A 21,299-nucleotide genomic window follows, 5' to 3' on the forward strand; every position below is an offset into this window, starting at 1 on the left:
TTTAAACAAGAAGTTGTAGCGTAATTCAGTCTTAGTTTGATGTGCCATATCTAAAAAAACTACCAAAACGTGGGAGTTAACTAGTTACATTTACTGTTACATGTACTCAAGTACGACGATGAATATGTACTTATTTTTAAACACAATACCCTCCCCTATACTTAAGTACATTTGTGAGGAAAAGAATCCTATTTTTTATTCATTGTACATTGTAGTCACTGTTGCTAATCTGTTTTTTGTGTGCTGCTTTTGGATCGGTCACACGTCTCACTCTGGAGGTTTGGTGTTGTGTTTTAGATGACCAGTGCATCAGAAAGCGAACATGGTGCCTAACAAGCTTCAGATCCTAATGGTGATACATTCTGGGCGTATTAAGAAAAAAAAACCCACTGTGGTTCTATAATACCTTTAACTAAATATGGGTACAGGACACGCTACTCACCTCTGCAAGCATATTTGCTTGGTTTCCTATGAAATCAGACATTACAGCAGCATAGGTTTACATTCTTTATTCAGGAAACATGGTTTGCATATGATGGGAATCTGAGGAAGCAGTATGCTTTAGCTTGATCTGGACAGGCTCCCACCCCACATCCTCAAAGTTGGTGGAAAAAAACAAACAGAAAAAACCTACTACTACTACTATAGTGCACAGGATTTTATGAGGGGCCATGTACCAATTATGTTGGTTTCAGAGATGGGTAATCTCATAGACCATGGAATCTGGATTTGGTCCTACTACGCTGGCAGTCTGTTGCATTAGGTTCAAAGCTTGGTGAATAAACGTGTGTGTGTGTGTGTGTATTTGTATTCTTTACACTGTGAAAAAAAGGCCAGTGGAGTTCTCAAAGTGCAGTCAGAATGCCTGAAGTGAATTAAGCTTTAAAGAAATACCCCAGTGTTTGTCAACCTCACTTCTGTAGTAACAGTAAACAGTCATTTTAACAGGCTTCGATGCACTTAGACAAGAACAGAAAATCTGCTGACACCTTATAATTGAAGTCAGTGTTCCTATTCGCATATTGGCATCCTGTAGTGTTGGAAATGAACAGGTTTTCTGTTCACTGTAGTTGACTGAACACTACATGCAGCTGATAGAGATTAGAAAGAAAAAAAAAAAGCCAAAAGAAATTTATAGAGGCCAGTGGACATTTCTGATGGTTGGCAGTTTTAACAGAACTTTTTGTCTAGTTTGCATTGGTTGCACATATAGACTTGTAAAAAATGAACTCTTCGAAATATTAAAACACAAAGTGCATGTGTAAAGAGATGGTCTGTAGTTCAGGTATGGTGGTGACATTACTACACCCAGTGGATCTATATAAAATGTTTAGAACCATTATTCAGTGGCTAAACAAATAGGAAATGAAGTAAATGTAAGTTAGTAAGGCTTCTTGATCCAATGTAAGAACAACTGAAGACCAATCTAGGATAACCTAATAAGTAGCATGCCAAGTAACAAAGTGTGGTGTGTTACCCTGAAATCTGTAACTATCACACAATGGATCAGCCAATAAATCTCTGGTCTCTAAAAAAATAGATCTACACATATAATTATACCTGCAGCCATTTTCATTGTCCACTGTATCTTCTGGACATACTGTCAAAAACCTCACGCTAAACCGAATGGAATTAAATGGGAAAGAATTAGTTTTTACGTGATATCAGTCTGGTTCTCTGTATGATCCACAATAACGAGTGTTTTTTTCTAGTGTTATCTGAATTACAGGCTTCCTCATGGTCAAGTACATGGCCCCACATCATACATCATTTTAAAGAAAAACTGCTGAAAATAAAAACTCCATGCAGCAAAAGGAAGCATACATACGTACTATCATAAAATCGAAATAGAAAGGAAAAGCAGTCTGAAGTGTTCGTTGGCTTAAAGATGGGACGAAGCAGAGGTGACAAGGTAAACAATTTTTCTTCCTCAGGACAAGTTTCACTTGTCTATGAACATCTTATTTGATCTAATGACATGAACACTCAATGTTTAACTATCAAACGGTTCTAGAGAGAAGACAACGTGCAAGACTTGAGCTGTTATGATTTCCCATGGAAGAGACATCAGGGTGACGAGCGGATTCCCTCATGACCAGAGGTGGGATAGTGGTGGTCACAGTAAGTCAGGATTCTTCCTCTAGGAACTTTGTAAGGTGGAATCCCCAGCATCTCTGGATGTTAAATAAAGGCATCCTTATCAGGTCCGGTGTCACAGATCGCTGCACGGTCTCTCTAAGCACAAGAGCAGCAACATCTGCCCAACAAGAGGTCTGACTGACCAGTTGAAAAGGTCATTAGGAACTGTGCAATAATGAAGAGTGAAGTTCAGGGTTCAACGGCCTCCGACCCAGCATCTGCCTCTGACGCTCGCTGGATAATCCTCAAAAATCAAATTTGGCTTTTATTTTTCTTCTTTTGTACCATTTTGCTCACAACATTAAAACCTAAGTATAGGCTAGCATTATTTCTTTGCGTGCAACACAGCATAGCACTCTTTAGAACAGCACATCTGCCACAGTAGATACCATATACAGTACAGTGTACAGTATATAAAAAAATAGATACTTTCGCATCAAACTTCTCATGCTGTCAAATTCCGACAAGTACAAAGAAATTACAACTTAATTACTCGGCCATACACTCAAGCATACGCGCCAACACACGCACATACATGCACACGTCTACTTACATGGAAGTATAAACATTTAGCAATAAACACTCTCAAAGGACAAAAATTGAATATTCATATACTGTTACTCATCTGTATGGTTGACCAAGATTTATTGCCATTTGCGTCCAAAGGGACGAGTATCTGTCAGACCAGCTTCACTCTGAAGGGAATAAACTGCGTTTGAAATCAAATCCATCCAGCTATGCATATGAAGCATCCAGAGGAACTAAAGCATGCTCTTTGAGTACATGCGGGCATGCACACTCGCGCACACACACGCGCTTCCCAGCCTGCTATGCTATTCCCTTTAGTCGCTGCCCCTTTCTACCCGAATATTTTCTAGTAACAGAAATGCTAAAATAAAATTGCTTATTCCTAAACAGAGAAAAGACAAAAATAATAAATAACTTGCTTTGTGCAAACAAACGCCTGTAACTCTCCCCCAGATGCCCCTCGCTGGAGGTGGAAGAGAGCATGAGGGAGAGGAGGACATTTGACAATTCACACAGACACATACAAACACACACAAACATACAAACACACACACACAGAGTTTCCAGGTAAGTACACTGTGTGCCATCCTGAAACCAGTGAAGTCCTATCCAGGTCATGGAACATCTCTCTCTAGAACCAGACAGAAAAACATGTATGTCACTAGGATACATCTCACTGAAATATCCAAAACACTCAATCAACTTTATTGAAATGAAGTGACCAACAACACAAGGCCCAGTCCAAATTCAGTGAGAGGATTGATCACTTTTTTTTCTTTTATATGATTTTTAATGCGGACAATACCAGAATCGATAACTGATTATTTGACTTTTTAGCATTTTAGTGTAAGGTAGGTTAAAACTATGGATAGATCATCTGACATATCCATGACATAACAAAATCATTCATGACCTTTACGGTAGACTTTGCCATTATTTATCCATTTTATTTAACAGATGATCTACAGTTCATTCATAATTCATAACAGTAGGTGAATGTAACACTGGGAGTCTTGCCCAAGGATGTACTGCTAACTTTGCAAAGAAGTTAGCAAGTGAGCGACCTTTGGAAAAGACTAACAATAGATTAAAATTTTACATTTAAAACTTTGTGGTTTCATATGTTCAGTTTTATAATTTTCAGATGTAGTGAAATTGGTATAATAATAATATTAATAATAATAATTTTCACATTTATCTGCAACATATTAACCACCAATATATCGTACACCCTTAGTTTTATGACAATGTGACTGTATCAATACAGGAAACCTGATGCTAGAACAGTACCTGAGACCCTTATTAAATATGGCCCATTGTGTTGACCCATGGGCAACTTTTCTGATCACATTTGTGTTTACAGCTGACGGACCTTAAGGCTCAGTTTGGGCATTTAAGTATTTCACTCTTCCCTGTTGGTGTCGTTCCTTTTTTTGATTTGCTGTCTGTGGTTATTATATAAAAGGTCTGTGTATACATGTCGCCTTACCTCTGTGCGTGTGTGCCTGTGTTGCTCCTGTGTAGCCTGTACGTGCTCGGTGGCGATGAAGGCTGTCCAGAATGCTCTCGGCCAAACGCCTAACATCACTGTGCGTATCTGGATGTGACCGAACCGCCTCCAGCTGCCGCAGTCCTCCTTCCTCCAACAGCATACTGCAGTACCGAGCAGCTGCAAACACACAAACACACCGCATATTCATATTTATATAACTGTCCCTTCATTATCTTTCTATTCATAGCTTAAATTAAAGGATGTGATTTCCAACATTTACTACAGAGAAACAGTTTGTTTCTCTCACCGTTCTTGCTGCACACATGCTGCATGGCCCAGGCTGCCCACAGCTGAACCCCGGGAGTCTGGAAGCACTCCAGCAGGGGGAAGAAAGGGTTGAATGACCTAAAATTCAAAACGCAATAACAATAAACACATTGTCCTCTGAAGGGCTGACTTACTAAAAATATATATAACCTGATATTTTTCAGTCGTTTGGCGATGAACAATATACCATCATATGCAAAAGGCTGAGTGCTCCTGGTTAAATTCCAAGTTTTCTTGATTTTCTAAATGAAAATAAGTGCACAGAGAACAAACGTCTGCATATTTTAATGCACAATTAGCGTGCGTTTGCTTAATTTAACATTTTTAAAAGAAATAAAACAAAATGCTACCCATCCTAATAATTTTGTATATTTATTACATTTTTTCTCTTTTTCCTTTTTACTCTTATTATTGGTAATTTCACGTCTGCAACCTAACCCATTCATGCAGTGAAACACCAAATACATACTAGTGAATACACACATACTAGGGGCAGTGAGCACACTTGCACGGAACAGTGGGCAGCCCTATCCACGGTGCCCGGGGAACAGTTGGGAGTTGGGTGCCTTACTCGAGGGCACTTCAGTCACGTACAGCTAGATTGAGCTGGCAACCTTCCGGTCACATGGCTCGTTCCTTAACCTCCAGCCCACGACTGCCCCCCGTGTATATTATATTATGTTATATTTTTTTCCAGTTGCTCCAGTATGTTAAATTCAATAAATAAAAGTATATTGTACACTAAAATTTGTTCTCTCTGTAGAAGGTGCGTTAACTTATTTTTACTTAGAACATCTACACATTTCTGCATATGACTGTGTATCTCATTTTTCCTGCAGTCTTTCTCAAATGGCCTAAAATTGCAAATTGTTGCTAAACAGATTCAAAACATTTACTATAATAAAGTACAAAAATACAGTAAAATCCATTTGGAAATAATTAAGAAGGTCTGTTGTTTACTAAACGAACACAAATGTTATACAATTACATTTCTCTTGTACTGTAGGTGATATGGTTTGAGGTGGGGAAGGAGGTTTGTTTAGGTACTAAATCTTTACCCTCCATATTACTCTTAGTACACCAACACTGAGTAGAGCAAAACAGCTTAACATGACAGACAAATGCAGCACGAGTAGTTGCTCTCCTACGAACAGGGAATCAAACCCTGATCTTCCAAGTGCAGTTCAGTGACATAGAACATGAATACAATATGCCTAGTGAGGCACATTAAGATTACCACAATGTTCAAGATGTTGCCTAATTTGTTCCCTAAAAAAAAAAAAAAAAAAAAAAAAAACAACAAAAGGTAAATACTCTTCACATCACCCAGCCCTAATTCTAGGTAGCACATCGCTGTTGTCAAATTTTTGTTGTTTTTTGGTTTTTGACATAATTTGAAAATGCTTATTGTCCTTTATGTTGTCCATTGTGTGCAAGTTTCACAATGAATGGACCAAAAGAAATAGCCCAAAATAATGGAAAAAATTCTTACATTAAAAGTTAAGTTGTTTTCCTTCTCCTGTAAAGTTACCATATTGGAGATACGAGGATTTGTTCTGACAGCAGCGATATAGTATGCCGAGAGTACAGAGAGAAGTGAAAAGGTGTGCTAATGTTTCTTACCTGTAGGCCACCATCTCACATTCTGGTGTGGGCCACTTCAGAATTGCTGAGTGCTGGAAGAGGCAAACATTCACGAGTGAACATACTTGAGCCCTATTTCAGCTGGATTTCATTGGTTTTTCATTGATTTCATTCATCAGTGATTTTAATCTATTATAATCTATTATTATCATTTTAATTTATATCTGTATGACAAGTAATCATTTTTAAATAAATGATCTAATGTCCTGTTCAATTTACCTCACAGTAAAACAAAACCAGGTAACAGACACTGCTGTTGTCATTGTTGCTTAAGATTGTGCCTGTTGTCTAATGCTATTGTAAACATCTGGGCTATGATGTTTCAATTACAGATACTTCATATCTTAAAAATCTGCCAGGCAAATTTCTTATAATCCCTTCTCTAGCTTTCCTTACAGAACCTTGTCTGGTAAAAGTAAACCAGCTTGAATAGAGCTTTACTGTTATTCTTCTGATGAGCAACATAAATGAAGACACCACATGCACACGCACACACACACACGTACCAGTTGCTCCAGCAGTGTGGCTCTGAGTGGCAGGTCCAGGGTCCACACGGTTTCCCCACGCGAAGTAAGGTGGGCCAGAATTCCTGCAGCGAAATAGCTCACCTCCACTTCAGGACTGTGCAGCAGAGAGCGGATATGATCCAGGAAGCCCTGCACCATCAGCTCCGCGTGCAGCTCTCCCACCTCAGCTATGTTATTCTGAAACACATGCCAGAAAGACCAAATTACACTCATTAAATGGTACAAGGATACATTATGTTATCATCAGCACTCAGAGGGGACACTGCCCCAACTTTTCCCCCTCCTGTTAAGAGTAATGATTGGAAAAGGCTGCGGCAGCAGCAGCATCTGTGCAGTAATTAGGCCTGTAAGCAGCCCTGTCCTGCCCACACGGGTACAAGCTTTCTAAATAAAGGAATCCATTAGCATAAGTCTTTAGTGTGACTCAGTCAGGCAAATGATCGCTCCTGCCCAAAGCGCTGGCTGACTTTCCTCTGTTCGTTCCTTATCAGAGCACTGCTGGGTGCTGCCCGTTTCAAATTAACACCAAAGAAATATGAAGGCACTCCCATTTCTTGCTCATACAGAAGCAAGGCACAACATGATTCCAGTGACTCAAAGACTATCGCACGGATTCTCACCAATAAGCCGAGGACCTTCTGTTGAATGGAAGACTCTGAAGGGAAAGACTGGAGGAAAAGGAAAAAAAAAAGGAAATTACTGGACTAATATGAATAATTAAATTCTTTGTTAGTTATTTACTCTGAGTTAATTTATACTCTTTGATATCAATTTGATATATCTGCTCATCATCACGGTCATAAAGCATGTTCTTAACTTTAATGTACATTAATGCAGCAAGATTTTATTCCACATAGCTGTGGACCACTTCTATAGGTACAATGGTCATGAAATGCTCACATAATGTAAAGAAAAGGTTTGAATGTGACAGTGATGTCACACACATAGTAACAAGGTGTCTGTATTAGTGACTTCTGCTGTGTAGGTGTACCTCTAACACTTTGATGAAGAGCTCCAAGCCCTGGTTCTCTATGAAGTGCCTACAGGTGGTGGGTGACTCATCAGTCAGGTTCCACAGGGCACTGAGTGTGAACTTTAATGTAGCGTCCACTGTGCCCTGAGACGTCTTCTGACGCACGATGTGCAGCAGTTGCTATAGAGAGAGACAAAGAGAGAGAGAGTTAATAAAGTAAGACATCACAGGGTGGAAAACAAAGTAAAGCAATATTTCAAATCATCATATTGTCCCAAAACGGCAATCAAGCTTGCAATTCACCTTCACAATAAACAGCTCTGCTCCCAATTGTGCTGTTTGCTCAGTAGACAGCTGATGGAGAAAAAGAAAGAGACAGTTTATTTTAGCTGTCAGGTGCAGGAAATTTTGACTGGGAGAGAATGGAGTGTCCTGACTTCACCCTGAGAGTCAAGCATACTTAAGGCCACAAAGCTGACAGCCAGACTGACACTGAACCACGTGTCACATTTGAAGTCAAAGTCATCCTGCTGTCTGTGGCAGCTCACCTTGGCAGCGAGGATGGATATGATGGCCACTGCCATTCTCTGCATGTTTTGATCTTCGTGGTTACATAACCACTGCATGACCAGCTTAGCTGCATCAAACCTGACAGACACATACACACGCAGAGTTAACAAGTATTATCTAAGCATAACCAACAACGTTGTTTTGCAGTTTCGGTATAAAGGGAGCACGCACAAGTAAACACCACCCCAAGTACTAGCTTAGCTTTCTTAATAAGTCAGTTGAGGACATAGTGGCAACAGGTGGTAATGTAATTAGCTGCAGGCTTACCTGTTGAAGGGAACCTCCTGCAGGATGCGGTCACTGCAAAGAGAGAGAAGGCAGTTTTTCTGCAACTGCAGGAAGAAAAAAAACAAAACAAAAAAAAACACAGGGAACCAGTTAGCTCACCAAATATCAAACAGGACAAACCACAACTACAACTTCCCTGTGTTTCTGGAACTCACAAAGTTCTACTTTCTCTATATTTCTCAGCAACAGGGCTTCCGAAAAGAAGCGAGCTTGGCTTTGTAGAGGAGACTTGAAAATCAAGATAAAAAACCTTGAGGTGCATTGTGTGTGTGTGTGTGTGTGTGTGTGTGTGTGTGTGTGTGTGTGTGTGTGTGTGTGTGTGTGTCTTTATTTTAAGTACATATTCAGAGTAGAGGTGATTCTGTGGTGAATCTGTAATTAATGTTAACATGCAAGTATGAACTTCATTAGACTTCGTGTTGGTGGTATATCAGCGTTTATTTGATGGGTGTTTTCCTTGTAAATGGAAAACTACATATGTGAAGAAAATTTACTGACAATTATGTAATGTCTAATGTTATTCAATGCTAATTTAGAGTTTGGAGCCTAAATAAATCTTTACTGAAAAAACATGAATACTAAAAAATTGTAAAGAGTACTAATCATCAGGGCCTGACTGATGTGAAAATGTGTAGCTGATATCAGTTTTGTATGAATCAAATTCAGATAACTATTAATACTGGCTGATATGACTTTAATTAATAGCAAGTAGTTTTGGTTAAACAGACATTTACTGACAGACACTATTTTCAGTTCTCAGTTGCCATAAACTCAATATAAACATTGTGGTCCTGGGGCAAAACTACCCAGAATGCTTTGCATGTTTGGTTTTGTTTATGATATCTTACTGATCTTAATTTTTAGTACTTCTCTTCATAAAAATTTGTGTTTTTCTGGGCCAAATGCCACAAAGATTAGTGTTTAACCTTATCTAATGCTTTAAATTCAGTTCATGAAGGCCTAACTAATTGGCTGAGGAGCTGAATCAGGTGTGGTAAATGAGGCAGTGTGCTGAAGTCTGCAAAGTTTTGATCTTGGAGCATCTCTGTAATGCATATTTTAGTTTTTCCTGCTCCCAAAATACCTGATCCAACAAATCAGACGATTAATAACTTAAAACCCCAAGATTACTGCATCCTACATATTATTATTTAATAGCAACATGTGCTACAGTGCAAACTGGCGGAGTTGTTTTTAAGTTACTGAAAAGTGTAATGAGAGTTTTAAGTTTCAGTTACTGAAGTGTAATGAAACTCTGCTGGCCATTTAAGGAGTAAACAAGACCTTCCTGAGCATGAGTGCATGTGTTTTGGAGCAGAAAAAACATTACAACAATAAAATTTGCAGGACAAGAGTACCTCAGGACCAGGGTTGGAAAAGTAAGTCATCAGTGTGTGTGAAAGATGTGTAATAGGTTGTATTTCATCAGTGACAGAGTGAATCAAGAGGGCACCTGTTGGTGGTTGGGGAAGGTCTTCATGGCCTCTAGGAGCAGCTGAGTGACGCTGCCGAGGAGACGCACAGGCATGCCGAAGGCCAGGTCCTGTTTGGTGAGGTTGAAGACACATGCGCTTGCTGCCAACTGCACGTTCAGAGTGGTGGGGTGGTTCTTCATCCCCAATGCCACCAGCTGAGGAAGAGGAGGAGAGGGGACAAACTGTTGTTAATAGACAGAAAGCAAGGAGTAATGGAATAACATGCACAGGGTTGTGCATGGAAGTTAAGCACCTGTAGTTTTCTGAAGCAATGTCAATGGGTTGTGCAGATATTGCCACAGATGAGAACTGGTTAAGTGGGGTAAATTACACATAACACCAGAAGATAAATGTTTACTAATATGACTGGCATTGTAAAAGCGATGGACAATCTATCAAAGTCATTAAAGGAAAAGAGTGAGGCAAAAACAGAAATGCATGCAGAGAGAATAACAGAAAGAGCGAGTGATCGAAATGAACAAAGTACCAGAGTGTGGTAGGGGAAGCATAAATAGGGGTGAGTGACCTGTGACTCATCATAGGTTTGGCTATATTAAGATAAAAGCGCAGCCCTGAGAGTGTGTGGGAGGACTGCAGAGAGGAGAAAAAGACAGTATGTGCAATTGTGTGCGTACTTTGAGGATGTCAGGCCGAGCTTTCTCCATCACGTGTGTGAGGCTGAAGAGATGGAAGAGCGCCTCTCTAACAAAGCCCTCCCTCTCACTGTAGCGCCTCAGAGCCTCACAAATCTGAGTCTCATTGGCCTCTCCCGTCACCTGCAGGCAGAAAATACAAAGGCAAAAACATGCACATTAATCAGAGTTAAAGGCACATGCTCAGTCAGGGAGGACATAGTTACATTAGGCCATCTCTCTACAGCCAAATGCAATGAAAACATTAATATTTAAAAATTAACACAACTGGTTACGATCATGAAATTTTAGCTGATGACTGTCATATAAATAATCTCGATTAAATTACAATTTAATTGTCTTTTTTTGTTCATTGTTTGCAACCACTACAATGCAAGCCTAAAATGGCCAAATTAGCCAATTACCCACCCTACTTACTAGCTATTAATGGATGCATCGATTACTCAACTTGGTTGACTACAATCGATGATCAAATTAATGGTTTGTTGATGACGTCATTACACATTTTTCTCGCACTCACTAGGAATGCTTTAACAATAGTGCTCAAAGAACATGATGTCAGTCTCAAGAACAAAATCCTTAAGTGCGAGAGTCGCATCCTAAACCGCATACTAGCACACTAAACTGTACGTAAAAATAGTGCATATACCATTAGAAGTGCACTCATTTGTGTAGTATGTGAAGTACAGAAGTGTGTTCTCTGATATCGTTAATGGAGTCAGAACAGAGAAACCAGTAACTACTATTCACAGCGACCCTGCTCACTTTTCAGATAACGTTCGCACTTTTAAATACTGCGTCATTGTTTTAGGCCCAATCCCATTTCTTATTTTTACCCCACCCCTTCTTTTTGTTCTTCTAACCCCTTGGAACGATCCTCAAAAACAAACAAAACAAAAAAAATAAAACATAACATCGCTTCATTATTAGGCCACTAGTGCTGCTCTGCAGGTGACCCAGCCCTTCTTCAGTGATGGCAGAGAAGGGAAAAGTTCAGCTCCTCGCTGCTTGGCTTTAGTTACATTTAGGGCATCATATGCCTTCAAAGAGGGGCTTTAAGACAATTATTTACTATCACCCACTCCTAATTCTCTGGTGATACGACGCTGAAGTCAGATATTCTTGTTTGCTTTTTCCAGTTCCACCTTAAATGGTGCAGCAGTTACATTATGGCGCTTCAGACGTCAGAACTGCTGGACTATTTAAGGTGGAACAGGAAAGTTAGCTGGCTAGCTACCAATACATTAACTTTTATGCTTGTGACGAAGAAAACGACCATAGCACATTGAAACGACACTAAACTAAGATAATACAATGGCACGCGCAACACAGAGGTCTAAAGGCTAAGTGGTAGGGGCAAGTGGTGAAATGGGATTGGTTCTTAACGATTCGGCACCACTCACAAGCAGTTTCACAAGGTAGTTCTCGGCGGACATACAAGGCAGCTGAATGAAGGGCTACTGAAATGAAATGTATACAAAAAAAACGTTAATTTAACTATTCATAAAAACGTTGGCCACAAACATTCGCCACTTTCCCCTTCCGCTACACAAGACTGTAGGATTTAATTACAACAGAGTGCAGACAGACAGCAGAATGCCCAGAGCTCAGTGTATATTAAAAACATTATTTCACTTAGATTTTAAATTTACTTCATTAAGGGAAACCTGACTGTTCTGTTATATTTTATTGCTCCTACTTTTCACATCCTTGGTTTTAAATTTTGACAGTAAAAAGACACTGGAGTTCTATTAATATTCTGTATTAGCAGAAAAGTTCATTAAACTTTGGTTGGTGGTTGGTGTTAAACATGGTTGGTGTAGTGTAGTGTAATTAAACGTGGTGTGGTGTGGTGGTTAACACCTTTGCCTTCTACGCTGTAGACTGGGGTTCAATCCCCCGCCTGGGTAAGCAACCTACACTATAACAATAACAGTCCTTGGGCAAGACTCCTAACACCACGTTCGCCTACCTGTGTAAAAAACAATCAAACTGTAAGTCGCTCTGGATAAGAGCATCAGCCAAATGCTGTAAAACAGAAATTTTTAAATACGTTATTAATCTCTATTGTCTTAGCAAGTCCATAAAACAAAAAAAAAAGCTACATTTAAACGTGGACAGCTACATAAGTGTTATTTGGAAATATAGTGATTCATAAGCCGAATAATCGATTGTTTGTTTCAGTAATTGATATATTATTCAAGTGTTTTTATTTTTATTATTATTATAGTTTTTTATTTAGATTTATTGTCCTCACCATGAGCACCCAATTCACATTTTTTTGTTGCATCACATCACTGTGATTTCTAATGACTGTGAAAAATGACTGCAGTCAGTCTTAATAACTGTGATCGTCTGAAATAGCTGTGATTAGGTGATAGTGTGATAATTGTGACAGGCCAACTTGAGATATTGCGAATTTGATCCCTGGTTATGCCACAGCCATCTTGTGGCTGGGAGTGCAAGTCAGCATATTTGTCCTCACTCTCTGGGTGGGTAGGATGGTCCTCCCTCTCCTTCCATTACTCAGCAAAATGCTAGCTAATAGCAGACATCCATCAGCTGATATAATTGGCAGGTAGTTTGTGGCAGTTTGAAAAGGTGTGGTGCAGCTTCACATGTCTTAAAGGAAGCACATAACCTCCACTCTCCCAGTTAGAGACCCAACTAGGCAGTGGTAATTAGACACAACAAAATTGATGAGAAAAAAATGGGTTAAAAAATAAAATAAAATAAAACAAATAAATAAATAAAAAGAATGAACGAATGACAATGAATTTCATTTATTCATTCAAACCGCAAAAAAATAATAACAACAACAATTACCACGTTGCTTCTTTTCAAACACTGCTGCTCCCATTTGCTCTCACAATTCAAATATCGTATTAAGACTGAAATCTTATTGCTATTTTGCAACTCCATAACAATAATCATAGAACAAAGCTCAAAGCAGGGATGCCTCACTCCAGTCCCGGAGGCCAAGTGTCCAGCACAGTTTGGTCATTTACCTGCTCAGTCACACACGAGACAACTCATCTGTTAATCATCAGGTTCAGTGGGAGTGTTTAAGTTGGCAACCTACTGAACTGTTCTGGAAACCAGATTCATGCACCCCTGGTCAAGAGGAAAGTGCCTGAAGGCTTAACCACCACCATAAACATCATATCAGCCCAGGATATGAGTCACGGTACCGGGTTCACGATTTGGTATCCTTGCGATATTTTTGAATAAATTTGAATGAAGAAAAATAATGACTGTAATCATGTTATTCACAGCTTCCTAATAACTAGAGCTGGGAGGCAGGATGAGTGCTGGATGTATGGTGTTGAATGGTGCTGAACGCTTGCAGACGTTGGTGTGCAAACAATGCGACATTTTGTAATAAAATATCCATTCTAGACGATGCCTTGGCACATTTAAATGACGGACACTGTTACACCCTCAGTATTTACATTAAAACGACTGAGCCTTTGCTTTTGAATTGAACTTTTAACATTGCTAATCCATTCATTATAGTACAAATCAGCATGACAGTTACAAGAGTTAGCTAGCAAGCTAATTTCCATGTTGGAATTATGGAGAGTTAAAAAAAGGCTACGAGTTTGAAGAAAATGTCTCTGAACAAGAGGAGATTGTGGCAAAAAAGGGCCAGACAATTGCAGATGTTTTTTAAATCAGGGTTTTTAAATACTATTCAGACTTTTTGAAATGCAGCAGTGGAAAACATATTTAATAATAATTGACAATTATCTACATCATACAGGTTTGTGATTCTGTAACCCAGCCCTAGCAGACAAGGACTGCTCATTTCTCCTAACCTACCTTCAAGCTGCCTTCTCCAGACAGGAACTCAGAGAATCCTGCGTCTGTAGCCAACAGACCCATAAAAGTCATGCCTGGCCTCTCCTCCACAAAAGCTCTGACTGCCGTGTCGGTCACCTGCTTCCGGCCCGAAACATCCAAAGACACCAGTGCTGGGAGGATGCCGGGAGTCTCCAGCAGCTGGCGTGCCACGTCTGACGTGAACTGCTTATCGTCAGAGATGTCCAGGTGCTGCAAGCCCTCCAGCTGGTCAAGAAAGGGTAGACTTTTTTTTAAAGAAACAAACAATCTACACACAACTAACATGGAAGAAAAATGAATATTTCAGCTGAGCATAGTTACTGTAGAACTTTAAAAGATTGGGGAACAGTAGGTCTGTCAGAGGTTTCAATTATGATGCATTTGCCTCTTTCAAAACATGCTGACAGGCATTGTAACTTCATAGGTTTGCCAAAAGACCCACTTGCAAACAATGGCTGCTTGGTCTAGAGTTCCCTTTTAAATGAAAGCTATTAACTAACATACTATGATTCACTGTTGTGTTACATGGGCTGAGGAACTCTTTTGTCCAGTTTTACAATTGTCCGAAAAGTCCCACATTAACAGTTAAGTTAAAAGTCCCACATTAAGTTCCTGGTTGACAAAATTCACAATGCTAACAATGAAATTTTTATTATTTTTTATTCAATTGTTCTGTTCCACAATCATAGTAGCATTTGGATGTTGCACAGACGGAACACTGAATGATGGTGGTGGTGATCATTAGATTAGCCAGTTATTAGAATGACATTAAATGCGTTAAATTACTCTAGAAAAAAAATCATTAGCTAAAGAATGCAGGACTACTCCTCACCTGGCTAAGGACGGCCAGCAGCTGGGCAGTAGTCATCTCCAGTCGTTTGAGCTGATGCATGGTGAGGTAGCGGAGCTTAGCCTTAAGCCCTAGCAATGGCGTCAGATTGGTCACTGATGTGTTGGAGATGTCCAGGCTTTCCAGGCGGGGCAGTGAACACACGTCAGCCAGGCCTGAGTCATAGAAGTCTACGTTGGAGATGCTGAGGGCCCGCAGGCCTTGCAGTGAGCTGAAGCAGCGGCGACTGGGCTCCTCCAGTGACGACATGGTCAGGCCATTTAGAACCAGTCTCTGCAGGGTTTCTCGCAGACCCTTGTTAGCAGAGAGGCCACGCAGGATGTCAGTGATGGTGAGGTCAGCGTTGACCCGTGAGGCGTCCAGCTCCAGGAGCCTGTGGGGGCAAAGGGCACGCTGGAAGGCTTCTGCTGAGATGCGGGCAGTGCGGATGCAGGCACGCCGCAGGCGAAGCTGCTGGCAGCTGCGGAAAATCCCCACCGTACTGTCATTCAGCAAGCCTGATAGAATGAAGAGAACATGTTTGCCTTTGACATTACTTCACATTCATCACTATTTATCAGTTATTTCCCATGTTGGGCTCATTAAAAAGTAATTCATTACAAATTGCTGATTACTTTTCTGAACCTGTAAAGGGATTACTTTATTTATTACATCCAGGAAAAAATTCTCTCCCTAACTTCACTACTATGTCACACTCTAAAACCCATACAAATCCATGCCAATTGCAAAATACAAGAGAAAACCCAGCAGACCTTTCAGTACTTTATTTAGAAACCAACAGGCAATCCGCATAATCACTGAAAAGACCTGTCATTATCTCTGCTTTGAACAAGACACTTGATTACAGTTATGAACTACTGGTTTAAAATAGAAACTAGCCACTAGAAACACTTCAAATGCAGCTGTCTCGAAATAAAATCTTCATGCGTAAAATGTAAGGCTTACAGCGCTGCTCCTGAAGGCAACAGTGATTTTTAGCCCTCAGTTTCATATTAGCATGATTACAGTGCATCCGGAAAGTATTCACAGCGCTTCACTTTTTCCACATTTTGTTTTGTTACAGCCTTATTCCAAATTTAATTATATTAATCTTTTTCCTCAAAATTCTACACAAAATACCCCATTGTGACCATGTGAAAAAAGTTTTCTCGAGAGTTTTGAAAATGTATTAAAATTAAAAAACAAAGAAATCATATTTACATAAGTATTCACAGCCTTTGCCATGAAGCTCAAAATTGAGCTCAGGTGCATCCTGTTTCCACTGATCATCCTTGAGATGTTTCTACAGCTTAAATGGAGTCCACCTGTGGTTGATTGGACATGATTTGGAAAGGCACACACCTGTCTATATAAGGTCCCACAGTTGACTGCATGTCAGAGCGCAAACACCAAGCATGAAGTCAAAGGAATTGTCTGTAGACCTCCGAGACAAAATTGTCTCGAGGCACAAATCTGGGGAAGGATACAGAAAAATTACTGCTGCGTTGAAGGTCCCAATGAGCACAGTGGCCTCCATCATTCGTAAATGGAAGAAGTTCGGAACCACCAGGACTCTTCCTAGAGCTGGCCGGCCGTCTAAATTGAGCGATCGGGGGAGAAGGGCCTTGGTCAGGGAGGTGACCAAGAACCCAATGATCACTCTGTCAGAGCTCCAGCGTTCCTCCGTGGAGAGAGGAGAACCTTGCAGAAGGACAACCATCTCTGCAGCAATCCACCAATCAGGCCTGTATGGCAGAGTGGCCAGGCGAAAGCCACTCCTTAGTAAAAGGCACAAGGCAGCCCGTCTGGAATTTGCAAAAAGGCACCTGAAGGACTCTCAGACCATGAGAAACAAAATTCTCTGGTCTGATGAGACAAAGATTGAACTCTTTGGTGTGAATGCCAGGCGTCATGTTTGGAGGAAACCAGGCACTGCTCATCACGAGGCCAATACCATCCCTACAGTCAAGCATGGTGGTGGCAGCATCATGCTATGGGGATGTTTCTCAGCAGCAGGAACTGGCAGACTAGTCAGGATAGAGGGAAAGATGAATGCCGCAATGTACAGAGACATCCTGGATAAAAACCTGCTCCAGAGCGCTCTTGACCTCAGACTGGGGCGACGGTTCATTTTTCAGCAGGACAACGATCCGAAGCACACAGCCAAGATCTCAAAGCAGTGGCTTCAGGACCACTCTGTGAATGTCCTGGAGTGGCCCAGCCAGAGCCCAGACTTGAATCCGATTGAACATCTCTGGAGAGATCTGAAAATGGCTGTGCACAGATGTCTCCCATCCAACCTGATGGAGCTTCAGAGGTACTGCAAAGAAGAATGGGCAAAACTGCCTAAAGATAGGTGTGCCAAGCTTGTGGCATCATATTCAAAAAGACTTGAGGCTGTAGTTGCTGCCAAAGGTGGTTCTACAAAGTATTAAGCAAAGGCTGTGAATACTTATGTAAATATGATTTCTTTGTTTTTTAATTTTAATAAATTTTCAAAACTCTCGAGAAAACGTTTTTCACATGGTCACAATGGGGTATTTTGTGTAGAATTTAGAGGAAAAAGATTAATTTAATTCAATTTGGAATAAGGCTGTAACAAAACAAAATGTGGAAAAAGTGAAGCGCTGTGAATACTTTCCGGATGCACTGTAGATGCTTCGAATGATTTCTCAGCACTTCCCTACTCACATTCACAATTGAAGTCACTCGGTCAGCAGGCATTCACATACACAGAAATGACGGGTTACTAACGTACAACTTGCACATAAAAAGCCACAGTATGATACTATCACAGTCCTTACGCTATATTTCTTCTATGTTTTGTAAAAAGATGTGACAAACACTGCAATTTAGTACTTTTCTCTGCAGATTATTTCTATAAAAAGAAAAGTTTTTTTTCTATTTTATCTGATGAAGCTTACACTTTGTTTTTTGTTTCATACAGAATAAAATTGTGAAGAAGACAAAGCTCAAATCACAACTCTATCCTTAAACGCATGTATTCAGAAGGGGCTTTAATCCAGGTCGATTCACAGTGGTAGGTGAATGTCGGATCAGGAGTCTTGCTCATAGATTTTTATTGGATGGGGAGTCGAACTCTGGTCTCCCCAGCGTGGAGCAGTGGTGTCATCCATGCAGCGTAGCCGTTCACATTAACCATGCCAATTTTTCTCCCAACCACCAGCAGTGGTGAGATTAATAAAAACTCTACATGATTTGAGGCAAGTGTGTGATGACTTAGGCATGCAGTTTCCACAGTGCTAACTGGCAGGGTATAAGATACCATTGCTTGTAAGCTACTTTAGCTTGATAGCTGTAGTAAGAACTAAAGAAGCAAACTCCAAACACTAAACGTGTCTTAAGTGACTGATTATTTCTGGCGTAAGAGGTAAATTGTGTAAACTTGATTGTTCAACATCAGTAGTCACTTTGTGTTTAATTCTTTAAAACTCATCAGCCCTGAAATAAACTCACACTTCTAACAGAACTGAGGTCAGTGATTTTTCAGAATGTCAGCATAATTCAATAGTCATTCGGAGAGGTTTGACGTGAAATGGTGCTTTACAGTGAAAGATAACAAATCCCGATTTCTTTGCAGTGGTGGTGACAGGAACCAGGAATGCCTGCAACACAACCATAGCCATTTTCTTTACTATGCAAAACCACTAGAGAATCTACATGTGTCTTTGAGTCAATATGTAATGTTGATGACAGCCAACTAGAGGTTTCCTTTGGGGGCTATTTTACCCAACAACACCTTGCTGGTACAACACCTTGCTGGTAAAAATGCATTTTAGGCCAAAATCCCATCTCAAAACTATTGTAAATGTTTCAAGAACCATGTGGCATAATGGAACCACTCCACGTAATCATTTTCTGTGAGTGAGCTTTTAGAGGGATTCAGCACTTCAGACGTCTGGTTGCCATCACCACCATTGCGAACAGCTCTGACTCGGTTTCTTGAGAACGGAGCATTTCACATCAAACTCTGAACGACTGTTTACATCTCAGCCATTTCATTATGCAGAAATGTTGAAAAATCAGTGGCATTTGCTTTTACTTCAGTGTGAGTTTCTGCTCACCTTCTGTGGCCATCTTGCAGAGCAGTTGATCAGCAAGCTCCTGAGGGAAGATCAGAGGTTCACGTAGGCACAGCGAGCCATCGGCCAGCTTTACACAGAACAGCTCCAGCCTGGAGCTCACCAGTGACAGGCACAGGTCAATCAGAGACGGTGGGGATGCCTCGTCCTGAAACAAACAGCCTCTTCAACCTTCAGCACTACACTATAATCCACTTCTTCATAATGATTTACCAAAGAGTCCAGTCAAATCAGCAGTGGTGGCCAGTAACTAAGTACATGTAATTCATTAATGTACTTAAGTAATTTTTTCATGTATCTCTACTGAAGTATTTCTATTTTGGGTGACGTTTTACTTTCACTCCACTACACTTCAAAGTATATCTTTCTTTTTACTCCACTACAATTTGGAAACTGTCTTTCCTTTTGGCTCATGTGTGTATAAAAACGTGACATGTCAAAACGAAAGAAGTGCAAAGCAAGAACAGCAATCAATGCTTTTGATCATTTCAGCTTCAGACTAATCAATACCATTAAAATACTGGTGTTACGAGAGTAGCACTGGAGTATGTTAGCCTAAAATGAGTTGATAAAGCAAGAGTCTTGGTACAAAAATGATAACAGGACGTCAGAGTCATAATCTTTCAGTACTTTTACTCAAATGGAGGTCTAAAGGGAGGAACTTTAACTACTTCAACTCAAGTACATGATGTGTGTACTTCGTCCACCACTGCTAACCAATGCAGCTAACGGCATTCTCTGTGCGTCTACAGGCACATCCCTCTGAATCGTAACATGTACCGTACTGTAGTCTACAGTGTCTCATCAGCGTAGCTATCAGTGTGTATACGCTTTAGTGATGAGAGCCGCAGTTAGTCAGTACTGACACCTTTACTGAGGTCTTAACTGGGTATTCAGTCAACCGCTGCTTAAAACTCGGCATCCTTCATTTTGATTCGCGTCACCTGATTAATGCAGTGAACTAAAATCAACATTTATTTAAATATTTAGGCTTCTCGTTCTTTCACAGTGCTGAGCACAATCTTCCGTTTCTCAAGAAACCATCCTGTTCAGCACATCCAATGTCGCTGTATTTTCACAGCGCAGCATTTTGAACCAAGCAGCTTCGATTTTGAAAGAACTGGACGCGATAAAAACGGATTTCACACAAACATTAACCACAGCAACAAAAACAGATCTTTGATCTTCGCCCAGCACAGAATGTGAAGCGGTCTATTTTAAAATATTCAGGTCTAACAGGCAGTTTTATAAAGTCAAGCAAAGTCAAATGCTCTAAATGTCAAAGTGTCACACTGGTCTAAAACGGGCTTGGCGATGTGAGCGCGTCTTCACTAAACTTAGCTTTTCGGCTAGCAGCTCGAGCTCGACTCCCGTTACGCGCTACTAAACTAAGAGCAGCTGTAACGAACACGTATGTAACGCTAGCTTGCTAACCCAGCGAAGAGGCTAGCCTGGATAAACGAAGTCTTACCATCGTTGAAAGCGGGTATGTGGACGCGTGTAGAATCCACCGCGAAATAAATGTCCGAAATCAGCGACCGCGAGCTGGCTCGAGGGTCTAGCCGAGAGAAGACCCGATAGTCCGAGTCAGTTAGCGAGCGAGCGAGCGAGCGAGCTAGCAGCAGCTCGGGCAGCGGTTAAACGGCTTAGAGCAGCCGCAGCCGCAGCCGCTCGCTAGCAGTGCAACTTGTTGGAAAACGCAGAACGTATTTGATCCCCAGGAAGCAGCGCGGGGTCTTTCTCCGCCCAGACCATCTTCTCGGAGCCCTATGGTGTCCGCAGATGTCGATCCCCCCAACATTATGGTAAAATCGAGACCATTTTGCGGTTTTTCTCGCACGGGAGGAAACTGCAGCGGCGTCTCGGCAAGTAAACAAGGTCGGCACACGGGAAACACATCGCGGCGGA

The 21,299-nt window shown here is 40.8% G+C and overlaps 1 protein-coding gene across 1 annotated transcript; it reads right to left on the minus strand.

The window, feature by feature from the left end:
- Positions 1–494: 494 nt before the first annotated feature.
- Positions 495–21,288, minus strand: zyg11 (zyg-11 homolog (C. elegans)). Its single transcript, XM_017688509.2, has 16 exons — positions 20,863–21,288; positions 19,374–19,539; positions 15,292–15,806; positions 14,439–14,684; positions 10,599–10,739; positions 9,942–10,118; positions 8,468–8,532; positions 8,179–8,278; positions 7,934–7,984; positions 7,649–7,810; positions 7,278–7,325; positions 6,637–6,834; positions 6,110–6,162; positions 4,467–4,564; positions 4,157–4,336; positions 495–3,298 (listed from the first exon to the last, which is right to left on the minus strand). Exons 1-16 carry the CDS (start codon positions 20,863–20,865, stop codon positions 3,282–3,284), a joined length of 2,220 nt encoding a protein of 739 aa, XP_017543998.1. The 5' UTR covers positions 20,866–21,288; the 3' UTR covers positions 495–3,281.
- Between the last annotated feature and the right edge of the window lie 11 nt (positions 21,289–21,299).

The sequence above is a fragment of the Pygocentrus nattereri genome, chromosome 4, assembly GCF_015220715.1.
Source record: "Pygocentrus nattereri isolate fPygNat1 chromosome 4, fPygNat1.pri, whole genome shotgun sequence".
In the NCBI taxonomy this organism is placed as follows: Eukaryota; Metazoa; Chordata; class Actinopteri; order Characiformes; family Serrasalmidae; genus Pygocentrus; species Pygocentrus nattereri.

Bases quoted from the DNA above. Each gene is read 5' to 3' on its own strand.
- zyg11 (XM_017688509.2), bottom strand. The intron at 10,740-14,438 runs GTAGGTTAGGAG...TTCTGCCTGCAG, and splicing joins CTGGAGAAGGCAGCTTGAAG to GTGACGGGAGAGGCCAATGA. The intron at 7,811-7,933 runs GTGAATTGCAAG...CTCTCTCTATAG, and splicing joins CAGAGCTGTTTATTGTGAAG to CAACTGCTGCACATCGTGCG.